This window comes from Nerophis ophidion, linkage group LG09 (assembly GCF_033978795.1).
Source record: "Nerophis ophidion isolate RoL-2023_Sa linkage group LG09, RoL_Noph_v1.0, whole genome shotgun sequence".
NCBI lineage: Eukaryota > Metazoa > Chordata > Actinopteri > Syngnathiformes > Syngnathidae > Nerophis > Nerophis ophidion.
Window position 1 is genome coordinate 66,487,429 of NC_084619.1, and position 13,144 is coordinate 66,500,572.

A 13,144-nucleotide genomic window follows, 5' to 3' on the forward strand; every position below is an offset into this window, starting at 1 on the left:
CCTGGGTTCAATCCCAGGCTCGGGATCTTTCTGTGTGGAGTTTGCATGTCCTCCCCGTGAATGCGTGGGTTCCCTCCGGGTACTCCGGCTTCCTCCCACCTCCAAAGACATGCACCTGGGGATAGGTTGATTGGCAACACTAAATGGTCCCTAGTGTGTGAATGTGAGTGTGAATGTTGTCTGTCTATCTGTGTTGGCCCTGCGATGAGGTGGCGACTTGTCCAGGGTGTACCCCGCCTTCCGCCCGATTGAAGTTGAGATAGGAGCCAGCGCCCCCCGCGACCCCAAAAGGGAATAAGCGGTAGAAAATGGATGGATGGATGTTGACAGTACCACCTTAAGACATGTTTTAATTGCTGTTTAATTTTTACATGCCCCAGAAAATAACCCGTTTTGTACACTGTTGATGTGCTTCAATGGCCAGTAAATGTGTTCCTGTATACTATTCCTCCAGCAGTGGTCATCAAAGAGAGGTCATCTTTGAAGTCGGACATCACTGAAGGCCTAGGTGGGAAACGCACGGCCGGCCACATACAGTAAGTCCTTTATTGAATTTGTACAGTATTTCCGAAAACACCGATTGGTGTGTTTGAAGCAGCACGAGAATACATCAAGGACAACGACGAGTATTTTTTTTCCTGCTTCATGCGAAAGCAGAGCACAAAGATAACAGGCTTTGAAGTAAGCATCTGTAGATTGTAGCGGTTCTGTACACTCCAACGTCTCAGATGTCGTCCAATTATTGCCCCATCTGTTTCTGTTGCATATTTAGCACACGGTCCTAGTTGTTTTTGTTGTCCTTTTGTACCCGTGCACCGAAACCAGCACTTGGACCAGCGCCACATTGTTATCGTGGTTGTCGATGGAAAGCAACGATCTGTTGGGAATATCCTGGGAACTTGCTGGTGTGAGATCACCCTCCTCTCCTTTGAGGGTCGAACCATTGCTCCTCTACAGTCAAATGGCCTCGTTCTAAGGCTTTATTCCACAGCCCTCCACTAGGGGGAAGCATCTCAGCAGTCCTTCCTGGTCTTGACCGTCTTGCTGGCGTACTTGATCGGGATCCCCCAGCGTCTCATTAGGTAGACATCAAACACGTAAGTCGTCCCTGGCTCCAGGCTACTGATCACAGCTGTCGTGACCGCCCGCCTCGGATTCAGCTCTTGGAAATACTTGCAGAGGACCCTCTCTGTGTCGGAGCGGGACTCCGGGCCGAGACATGGTGCGGTTGAGGCGTCCCCTTCGAGCTTTCGCTTGTACACACAGTAGAGGCTCCTCTCCTCGGTGCCCATCCAAGCTAACGTGACGCTATTGCACCCACGCAAGCGGTTAAAGGACTTTACTTGCAAGGTGGACGGCAAGGACGGGAGCCCTCTTCGGTGGTAGGCTGAGGAGGTCTGCATTTTGACTGAAGGTAAGGCTACACTTGAGGTCTTAGCTGCGGTCGTTCCTTCCCGTTCCAGGGAGATGACATAAACCGGGCTTCCCTGCAGCCAAATCTGCGCCAAATCCTCCCCGACGGCCTGAGAGGTGAGAACAAGACCTTTGCTGGAGACGGTGACTTTGACTTTGTCGCGTCCGCCGCAGCTCTGCAGGGTGAGCAGACCGCTCTGCTGCACGCCACGTGGGCGGAAGCTGAAGAACTGTATCTGATCTGTACCCGAGCCTCTGCCGTGGAAGGTCACCCACCTCAGCTCGCCCTCCCTCAGCGTAGCGACGGACGGCCGTGCCTCCTCGTGCGTCCGAGCGGCCGTCCCCGTGTAGGCGGCGCTGGTGCCGTTCAGCCGGTCCATCGCAAAGACGTCAAAGTAATAACGGGTGTCGGGCAGGAGATCGGAGACGGTGCAAACGCTCTCCGTCCCCCGACACGCACACTCGAGATCGGTTCCCGCTTCCGAGTCCGCCTCCCACTGCTCCCACCACCATTCCTTCAGGATGGGCCACGCCGTCACCCTCTTCTTCTTCTCCTTCCTCTTTTTATCCTCCTCCATCTTGGAACTCTCCAGGGCCGCACAAACGCTGGGGAAGTTGCGGCCAGAGTTGACCAGGACACAGTACTCGTAGCTCTTCTGAGCGAGACCTGCGAACGAGGCGCTGGGAGCCCAGCTGAGGGTGACGCTGGTCATCCCCACTCCCAGGGTGTGGACTTGAGGGTCAGCCGGGATCTGAGGGATGGCCCCTGAGGTCCCCGGGCCTTGGTGGAGGTACACTGTGGCTCTGCTGCTCTGCTGTTTGGATCGCAGCCTCAGGATGTAGACGGATGCATGGGGGACTGTGGGCCCGCTGTAGGTGTCCGCGGCATTGCCGGAGAAGCTGTGTATCCTCTCCTCAGTCCCAGGACCCCTCCACCACACCTCGGGCATGCTTTTCTTTGTGGTCCCTGTCATGAAAGGATGAAAGGAAGAGTTTTAAACAAAAACACAAAGATCGCGAAGAACATTCTCAATTTTCCAGGTCGTTGTGTTCTTAGTCCTATCGAAAGACTGGATAGGACAGCTCTGGTTTCAGACTAGACTCTGAGACTAGAGTTTCCCAACCTAGTTTTTGAGTATGTACCAATGAAGCCCGCATGGATGAGAGGCCAAACGTCTTCAAAGACAACCTGACAAGTCTAAGGCCCTGAGTAACCTTACCTCAGAAAACTGTTTTTAACCAGAATTTGCAATCCCAGTAAGAATTGCGTGTAAATGCCCTATGGCCGCAGGTTTGTGAAAACGCAAGAGTGGAACTGAAATGCTTGACTGTCCGAGGTGAGTGGAGTCTGTGGATGTTGGAACGGTTAAAATCGGATGAGAAATGTGGAATATGGAAAGGTTTGTACATTTACGATTTATTGTCAATGTGAGAAAGTACTGGGAATTTTGGGAAAGGGAAAACGTGTTTTGCGTTAGATATATCGGAAGAGTAGTGTGTGTGTGTGTGTGTGTGTGTGTGTGAATGGTTGTAATGTCGGAATCGGGTTTAAAAAATGAGAAAACGTGAGAATACGTGTATTCCTTTGACGTATATAACAATTGAGGTTTTTGGGAAAACCGGGAATTTATGGAAATATTGATGCAAGCACAACTGTCCTCGATGATATGAATGGGATGATGATAGAATTTTTCGAAACGGTTGGAAAATGTTGACGTAGTAACAGTTTGAAATGGTATTTTGGAATTCCCGGAAGTTCGGGAAAAACTGAAGTTTGTTGGAAAACAAAAAGATACATTTTTTTTGTCGGAATTGAGGGGAATGTTTTGAAAGTTGAATGGTGACAAATGGTAGAAAAATGTGGACTGTGAAAACTTTCCAAGAATTGGTGAAAATAGGGCTTTGGAAAAGCGAGAATTCCTTGAATTTTTTAAAAACTTGGTAGTTTGTTTGTCTAAGGTGAGTGGAGTGTGTGGATGGTAGCCCGGTAGCCTCCATGGAAATGCCCCCCTCTACCTCAAAGAACTGCTCACCCCCAAATCCTTCAGACGACACCTCCGCTCCAAACGGGCTAACCTCCTCTAACCTCCACAGACAAAGCTATGAACAATGGCTTTTTGCTCCGCTGCTCCCAGTCTGTGGAAGGCTCTCCCTGACCACCTGAGGGCACCTCAGACTGTGGATGCTTTTAAAAAAGGCTTAAAAACACATATTTTTAAAAATTCATTTTTTTGGACATGCATGCTGGTTCTGGACATTGGGCTGATTCTAGTTTTATATTTTGTTTATTTTGATTATATTTTTATTATTATTATTACTATTTTTTTTTTTACACTGTGGCACTTTGAGGTTGTTTGCTCAACGTAAAGTGCTTTTTTACAAATAAAATCGATTATTATTATTATTGTTATTATTATTATTATTATTATTGGCTTTTATCTAGTCTGCACTCTGTTTATGTTTTTATTATTATTATTACTATTACTATTGTCTTTTATGTAGTTTGCACTTTGTGTGTATTATTACTTTTATCATTACTATCGAATCCTCTTTGCCTTATTCTTTTAATGTTCCTATTTTCAGTAATGTGAGATCTGTGTTGTTGTTTTTGTTGGTGTTGTTGTTGTTGTTTGGGACAAGTGTAAATGAGCTTTGGCACAAATATTATGATGCACACATTGGATAACGGTTTCAGATATCTATCTTTCTGTATCTGTCCCTATTTCAAATAGACCTTTATAATATATATATATATATATATATATATATATATATATATATATATATATATATATATATATATATATATATATATATACACGTGCCATGAATATTGAAGACAAACCCAGTTTTCACACCGACAGAAAACTTGCAAATTATTGAAGAAATACAGTTGTCGTGTGTCTCCAGGGGCAAGCGCGCCGCAAATGAAATGAAAGTGAATAATTCAGATGAGTTCCAACGGCAGCTGAATGATTCATGTCTTTCTAAAACGTCACTCCGCCAGCCTGCGGGGAAGATTGTGTCGGCCACGTTGGGAATGTGCCACGCTTTGTTAGCGTCCAAGCTAACGCTAACAGGGGGGGGGAGGCGTCCTGGCTGGTCCGCGGACCTATAAGAGAGGGGACCACGTCATGACATACTGCTGCTTTAAATCCACTCACACTCCAGACTTTTGAGGGGTTTGTCCTTCAGGGTGCGGGCCGCCAAGGTCCACTCCATGGGGGGGCCGCATGGGCTGACGGTCACAGCAAAGTCGGGGGTCTTCCTCAGTGTGAAGAAAAGCCTGTGGAGGAATATGCATGTTCTACTTAATACAGAGCACTGATACACCTTTAACACCTTATGACGTACTCCAAACACACCTGTCAAAGATCTTCTATACGACAGGAGCACTTTGCTGTTTTTAAAGAGCTACTCCAAACACACGTGTCAAAGATCTTCTATACAACAGGAGCACTTTGCTGTTTTTGAAGAGTTACTCCAAACCACTAGTCAAAGATCTTCTATATGACAGGAGCACTGTGCTGTTTTTAAAGGCCTGCTCCAAACACACAAGTCAAAGATCTTCTATATGACAGGAGCACTTTGCTGTTTTTAAAGACCTACTCCAAACACACTAGTCAAAAATCTTCCGTACGACAAGAGCACTTTCCTTTTTTTAAAGACCTACAACCAAAACATTAGTCAAAGATCTTCTATATAACATGAGAACTTTACTGTTTTTAAAGACCTAATGCAAAAACACTTATCAAAGATCCTGCATATGACAGGAGCACTTTGCTGTTTTTAAAGACCTACCCCAAACACTAGTCAAAGATCCTCTATTTGACAGGAGCACTTTGCTGTTTTTAAAGACCTACTCCAAACACTCTCGCCAAAGATCTTCTATATGACAGGAGTACTTTGCTCTTTTTAAAGACCTACTCCAAACCACTAGTCAAAGATCTTCTATATGACAGGATCACTTTGCTGTTTTCAAAAGACCTACTCCAAACACACAAGTCGAAGGTCTTCTATACGACAGGAGCACTTTGCTGTTTTTAAAGACCTAATGCAAAAATACTTATCAGAGATCCTCTATATGACAGGAGCACTTTGCTGTTTTTAAAGACCTACTCCAAACCCACTAGTCAAAGTTCTTCTAAATGACAGGATCACTTTGCTGTTTTTAAAGACCTACTCCAAACACACTAGTTAAAGATCTTCTATATGACGGGAACACTTTGCTGTTTTTAAATAACTACTCCAAACACACTAGTCAAAGATGGTCTATACGACAGGAGCACTTTCTGTTTTTAAAGACCTACTCCAAACACACTAGTCAAAGATCTTCTTTATGACAGGAGCACTTTGCTGTTTTTAAAGACCTAAGCAAAAACACGTATCAAAGATCCTGTATATGACAGGAGTACATTGCTGTTTTTTAAGACCTACTCCAAACCACTAGTCAAAGATCCTCTATATGACAGGAGCACTTTGCTGTTTTTAAAGACCTACTCCAAACACACTAGTCAAAGATATTTTATACGACAGGAGCACTGTGCCGTTTTTAACGACCTACTCTAAACACACTAGTCAAAGATCTTCTATATGACAGAAGCACTAGACCTAGTGCAAAAACACTTATCAAAGATCCTCTATATGACAGGAGAACTTTGCTGTTTTTAAAGACCTAATGCAAAAACACTTATCAAAGATTCTCTATATGACAGGAGCACATAGCTGTTTTTAAAAACCTACTTCAAACCACTAGTCAAAGATCTTCTATTTGACAGGTGCACTTTGATGTTTTTGAAAACCTACTCCAAACACATGTCAAAGATTTTCTGTATGACAGGAGCACTTTGCTGTTTTTAAAGACCTACTCCGAACCACTAGTCAAATATCTTCTATTAACAAGAGCAATTTGCTATTTTTAAAGACCTACTCCAAACACACTAGTCAAAGATCTTCTATATGACAAGAGCACTTTGCTGTTTTTAAGGACCTACTCCAAACACTTGTCAAAGATCTTCTATATGACAGGAGCACTTTGCATTTTTTAAAGACCTAATGTAAAAACACGTATCAAAGATCTAAATGACAGGAGCACTTTGTTGTTTTCAAAGACCTACTTAGAACCCACTAGTCAAAGATCTTTTATATGACAGGGGCACTTTGCTGTTTTTAAAGACCTAATGCAAAAACACTTATCAAAGATCCTCTATATGGCAGAAGCACTTCGCTGTTTTTAAAGACCTACTCCAAACACACTAGTCAAGGATTGTCTAAATGACAGTAGCAATTTAATGTTTTTAAAGACCTACTCCAAACACACATGTCAAAGATTTTCTATATGACATGAACACTTTGCTGTTTTTAAAGACCTACTCCAAACCCACTAGTCAAAGATCTTTTATATAACAGGGGCACGTTGCTGTTTTTAAAGACCTAATGCAAAAACACTTGTCCAAGATGATCTATATGACAGGAGCACTTTGCTGTTTTTAGAGAGCTACTCCAAACACACTTGTCCAAGATCTTCTATATGACAGGAGCACTTTGCTGTTTTCAAAGTACTACTCAAAATACACTAGTCAAAGATCGTCTATACGACAAGGGCACTTTGACGTTTTTAAAGACTTTCTCCAAACACACTAGTCAAAGATCTTCTATATGACAGGAGCACTTTGCTATATTGAAAGACCTAATGCAAAAACACGTATCAAAGATCCTGTATATGACAGGAGCACGTTGCTGTTTTTTAAGACCTACTCCAAACACCTAGTCAAAGATCCTCTATATGACAGGAGCACTTTGCTGTTTTTACAGACCTACTCCAAACACCTAGTCAAAGATCCTCTATATGACAGGAGCACTTTGCTGTTTTTACAGACCTACTCCAAACACACTAGTCAAAGATTTTCTATATGACATGAACACTTTGCTGTTTTTAAAGACCTACTCCAAACCCACTAGTCAAAGATCTTTTATATAACAGGGGCACTTTGCTGTTTTTAAAGACCTAATGCAAAAACACTTGTCCAAGATGATCTATATGACAGGAGCACTTTGCTGTTTTTAGAGAGCTACTCCAAACACACTTGTCCAAGATCTTCTATATGACAGGAGCACTTTGCTGTTTTCAAAGTACTACTCAAAATACACTAGTCAAAGATCGTCTATACGACAAGGGCACTTTGACGTTTTTAAAGACTTTCTCCAAACACACTAGTCAAAGATCTTCTATTTGACAGGAGCACTTTGCTATATTGAAAGACCTAATGCAAAAACACGTATCAAAGATCCTGTATATGACAGGAGCACGTTGCTGTTTTTTAAGACCTACTCCAAACACCTAGTCAAAGATCCTCTATATGACAGGAGCACTTTGCTGTTTTTACAGACCTACTCCAAACACACTAGTCAAAGATATTCCAAATGACAGGAGCACTGTGCCGTTTTTAAAGACCTACTCTAAACACACTAGACAAAGATCTTCTATATGACAGAAGCACTAGACCTAATGCAAAAACACTTATTAAAGATCCTCTATATGACAGGAGAACTTTGCTGTTTTTAAAGACCTAATGCAAAAACACTTCTCAAAGATCCTCTATATGACAGGAGCACCTTGCTGTTTTTAAAGACCTAATGCAAAAACACTTATCAAAGATCCTCTATGTAACAGGAGCACTTTGCTTTTTTTAAAGACCTAATGCAAAAACACTTATCAAAGATCCTCTATATGACAGTCGCACGTAGCTGTTTTAAAAGACTTAATGCAAAAACACTTTTCAAAGCTCCTCTATATGACAGGAGCACATAGCTGTTTTTAAAGACCTACTCCAAACCACTGGTCAAATATCCTCTATTAACAAGAGCACTTTGCTGTTTTTAAGGACCTACTCCAAACACTTGTCAAAGATCTTTTATATGACATGAACACGGCATAGCTCGGTTGGTAGAGTGGCCGTGTCAGCAACTTGAGGGTTGCAGGTTCGATTCCCGCTTGTGCCATCCTAGTTACTGCTGTTGTGTCCTTGGGCAAGACACTCTACCCACCTGCTCCCAGTGCCACCCACACTGGTTTAAATGTAACTTAGATATTGGGTGTCACCATGTAAAGCGCTTTGAGTCACTTGAGAAAAGCACTATATAAATATAATTCACTTCACTTCACTTCACTTTGCTGTTTTTAAAGACCTAATGCAAAAACACTTATCAAAGATCTAAATGACAAGAGCACTTTGCTGTTTTTAAAGACCTACTCCAAACCCACTAGTCAAAGATATTTTATATGACAGGTGCACTTTGCTGTTTTTAAAGACCAAATGCAAAAACACTTATCAAAGATCCTCTATATGACAGGAGCACTTTGCTGTTTTTAAGGACCTACTCCAAACACTAAAGATCCTCTATATGACAGGTGCACTTTGCTGTTTTTAATAACCTACTCCAAACACACTTTTCAAAGATCATCTATATGATATGAACACTTTGCTGTTTTTAAAGACCTACTCCAAACCCACTAGTCAAAGATCTTTTATATGACACGGGCACTTTGCTGTTTTTAAAGACCTAATGCAAAAACACTTATCAAAGATCATCTATATGACAGGAGAACTTTGCTGTTTTTAAGGACCTACTCCAAACACTAAAGATCCTCTATATGACAGGTGAACTTTGCTGTTTTTAAAGACCTAATGCAAACACACTGGTCAAAGATCCTAGATATGACAGGAGCACTTTGCTATTTTTAAAGAGGGACTACAAAAACACTAATCAAAGTTTAAACAAAGTGTGAAATATAAACATATGGTGTATGAATGATAAAGGTAATGAGTGTCCACGTGTTGTCCTCACCTGCGTGTTCGTCCTCTAAGTAAAACCACGGTGGTCATCTTGCCCTCAGGTAACCAGGTGTTGGGTCGCAGCGGGACCTCGTTCTCAGGTGCAGAGGCTGACTGGACCAGGGACCAGGGTGTGACCCAGAACAGCACCAGAACTGTGGCCATGCGGTTGGAGTGCCGCGTGAGTGCCATCTTTTCTTCTTCTCCGAGTCCTCAGCAGCACCTGTGTCGTCGCCTCACCTGTGGGAAGACTTTCAATTCAATAGACTGCAAAGACAAGATAGTTAACTTTGGAATGTAATGCCTGCAACATGTTTAAAAAAAGCTGGGACGAGTGGCAAAAAAGACTGACAAAGTTGAGGAATGCTCATCAAAGACTTATTTGGAACATGCCACAGGTGAACGGGCTAATTGGGAACGGGTGGGTGCCATGATTGGGTATAAAAGCAGCTTCCATGAAATAGTCACTCTTTCACAAACAAGGGTCACCACTTTGTCAACAAATCCCTGAGCAGATTATTTAAGAACAACATTTCTCAAGCAAGGAATTTAGGGATATCAACATCTACGCTCCGTAATATCATCAAAAGGTTGAGAGAATGTGGATAAATCACTGCACGTAAGCCATGATATTACGCACCTTTGATCCCTCAGGCGGTACTGCATCAAAAACCGACATCGGTGTGTAAAGGATATCACCACATGGGCTCAGAAACGTCAGAAAACCACTGTCAGTAACTACAGTTGGTCGCTACATCTGTAAGTGCAAGTTAAAACTCTACGATGCAAAGCCACAGCCATTTATCAACAACACCCAGAAACGCCGTCGGCTTCGCTGGGCCCCGAGATCGTCTAGAATGGACCAATGCAAAGTGGAAAAGTGTTCCGTGGTCTGACGAGTCCACATTTCTCATTGTTTTTGGAAACTGTGGACCAAAGAGGAAAAGAACCATGGGGACTGTTCTAGGGTGAAAGTGTAAAAGTCAGTATGTGTAATGGTTTGGGGGTGTATTAGTGCCCAAGGCATGGCTAACTTACACATCTGTGAAGGCACCATTGATGCTGAAAGGTACATACAGCTTTTGGAGCAACATATGTTCTTATCATGGACGCCCCTGCTTATTTCAGCAAGACAGGTGTTACAACAGCGTGGCTTCATAGTAAAAGAGTGCGGGTACTAGACTGGCCTGCCTGTAGTCCAGACATTGAAAATGTGTGAAGGCTAAAATATGAGGCGGGACTCTGTTAAGCTGTACATCAAGCAAGAATGGGAAAGAATTCCACTTCAATCTTGCATAACTCATGAGATAAAAGTAGAAATGACTTAAAGGCCTACTGAAAGCCACAACTACTGACCACCCAGTCTGATAGTTTATATATCAATGATGAAATATTAACATTGCAACACATGCCAATACGGCCGGTTTAGTTTACTAAAGTACAATTTTAGATTTCGCGCGAAGTATCCTGTTGAAAACGTCGGTATGATGACGCGTTCACGTGACGTCTTGGATTGTAGCGGACATTTTTTTCTGGCCCGATCCCAGCTATAAGTCGTCTGCTTTAATCGCGTAATTCCACAGTAATCTGGACATCTGTGTTGCTGAATCTTTGGCAATTTGTTCAATAAATAATGGAGACATCAAAGAAGAAAGATGTAGGTGGGAATCTGTGATTGCGGCTGCCTTTAGCAACACAAACACAGCCGGTGTTTCCTTGTTTACATTCCGGAAGGTGAAGCTTTATTATGGAACAGAGCGAACATGGTTCCTGACCACATGTCAACCGGCAGGTTTCGGTGAAGAAATTGTGCTAATAAGTTGGCTCTCACCGTAGACATGAGCGGAGGTTGCGTCGTTCATCGTGCACCTGTCAAAGAGGCAGCTGAGGACTGTCTTGCCTCCTCCGACCGGCCGCCCCTGAACGTGGAATGCTTCCACCGTGGAGGAGGGGGGAAAAAAAGCTGCCTTCGCTTTGCCTCGCCGAGAATTGTAGCTTCCCTCAGAGACACTGGCGGCCACCACACCCGTGGCCACACCCCTCTGACATTAAGGTATGACTATATAATCTCACTAAAACACTAATAACACAATAAGCAGTTAAGGGATTTTCCAGAATTATCCTAGTAAATGTGTCTAATAACATCTGAATCGCTCCCACTGCCCTTGTCTTTTTTTTTTCTAGTCCTTCACTCTCACTTTCCTCATCCACGAATATTTCATCCTCGCTCAAATTAATGGGGAAATGGTCACTTTCTCTGTCCGAATCGCTCTCGCTGCTGGTGGCCATGATTGTAAACAACGTCGGTATGATGACGCGTTCGCGTGACGTCTCGGATTGTAGCGGACATTTTTTTCCAGCCCGATCCCAGCTATAAGTCGTCAGCTTTAATCGCGTAGTTCCACAGTATTCTGGACATCTGTGTTGCTGAATATTTGGCAATTTGTTCAATAAATAATGGAGACGTCAAAGAAGAAAGATGTAGGTGGGAATCAGTAATTGCGGCTGCCTTTAGCAACACAAACAAAGCCGGTGTTTCCTTGTTTACATTCCGGAAGGTGAAGCTTTACTATGGAACGGAGCGAACATGGTTTCTGACCACATGTCAACCGGCAGGTTTCAGTGAGAAAATTGTGGTAATAAGTCGGCTCTTACTGTAGACATGAGCGGAGCTTGCGTCGTTCATCGTGCACCTGTCAAAGAGGCATCTGCGGACTGTCTTGCCTCCTCCCACCGGCTGCCCCTGAACGTGGAATGCTTCCACCGTGGAGGAGGGGGGAAAAAAAGCTGCCTTCGCTTTGCCTCGCCGAGAATTGTAGCTTCCCTCAGAGACACTGGCGGTCACCACACCCGTGACCACACCCCTCTGACTTTCAGGTATGACTATATAATCTCACTAAAACACTAATAACACAATAAGCAGATAAGGGATTTTCCAGAATTATCCTAGTAAATGTGTCTAATAACATCTGAATCGCTCCCACTGCCCTGTCTTTTTTTTTTTTTTCTAGTCCTTCTGTGAGGACTCTTCTTCGGTGTTGTTTTCCCGAGGATGCGTCGAAGCAGAACACAGCAAAGGTAAGATATAAGGTATTTATTTAATAACAAAAGGCTAGGAACAAAAACACCGGTGTAAAGAGAAAGCAAACAAAAGACGCTAGCGTGAAAGCTAGGATAAAACGCAAGGAAAACTAAAACTTGGTACGAGGACACAAAAGAGTGAACAAAAACATTCAGCATGAAAGCTGGAATATAAAGTGGCTTAGCGTGAGAGCTAGCGAGAAAATACATACAGGAGAATGATGAGAGTCGTCCGAGAATGAATAACGAAAAGGGGCGAGTTTAAATAAGGGAGGTGGTTAGAAGAAAAACAGGTGTGCGTGGATAACAAGGGGCAGGTGAACTAATGAGCTACCATGGTGACAGACTAAACAGGAAATAAAGACGTTGAAACAACAGGGTGATACTAAAATGGAACAATAAACCAGAATATGTACAGATCCGGGCTTCACGGTGGCAGAGGGGTTAGTGCGTCTGTCTCACAATACGAAGTTCCTGCAGTCCTGGGTTCAAATCCAGGCTCGGGATCTTTCTGTGTGGAGTTTGCATGTTCTCCCCGTGAATGCGTGGGTTCCCTCCGGGTACTCCGGCTTCCTCCCACCTCCAAAGACATGCACCTGGGGATAGGTTGATTGGCAACACTAAAATTGGCCCTAGTGTGTGAATGTGAGTGTGAATGTTGTCTGTCTATCTGTGTTGGCCCTGCGATGAGGTGGCGACTTGTCCAGGGTGTACCCTGCCTTCCGCCCGATTGTAGCTGAGATAGGCGCCAGCGCCCCCCGCGGCCCCGAAAGGGAATAAGCGGTAGAAAATGGATGGGATGGATGTACAGATCC

At 43.5% G+C, this 13,144-nt stretch overlaps 1 protein-coding gene across 1 annotated transcript in view; it reads right to left on the reverse strand.

Annotated features, from left to right (window-relative positions):
• Positions 1-343: 343 nt before the first annotated feature.
• ndnfl (neuron-derived neurotrophic factor, like) overlaps positions 344-13,144 on the reverse strand; it is a 19,825-nt gene continuing 7,024 nt past the window's right edge. Inside the window, exons 2-4 of the mRNA XM_061909981.1 lie at positions 9,262-9,488; positions 4,578-4,699; positions 344-2,380 (exon numbers count right to left, since the gene is read on the reverse strand). Coding sequence (XP_061765965.1) covers positions 1,014-2,380; positions 4,578-4,699; positions 9,262-9,440 — 1,668 coding nt within the window. The 5' untranslated portion in view covers positions 9,441-9,488 and the 3' untranslated portion in view covers positions 344-1,013. The remainder of the gene's footprint in view (positions 2,381-4,577; positions 4,700-9,261; positions 9,489-13,144) is intronic.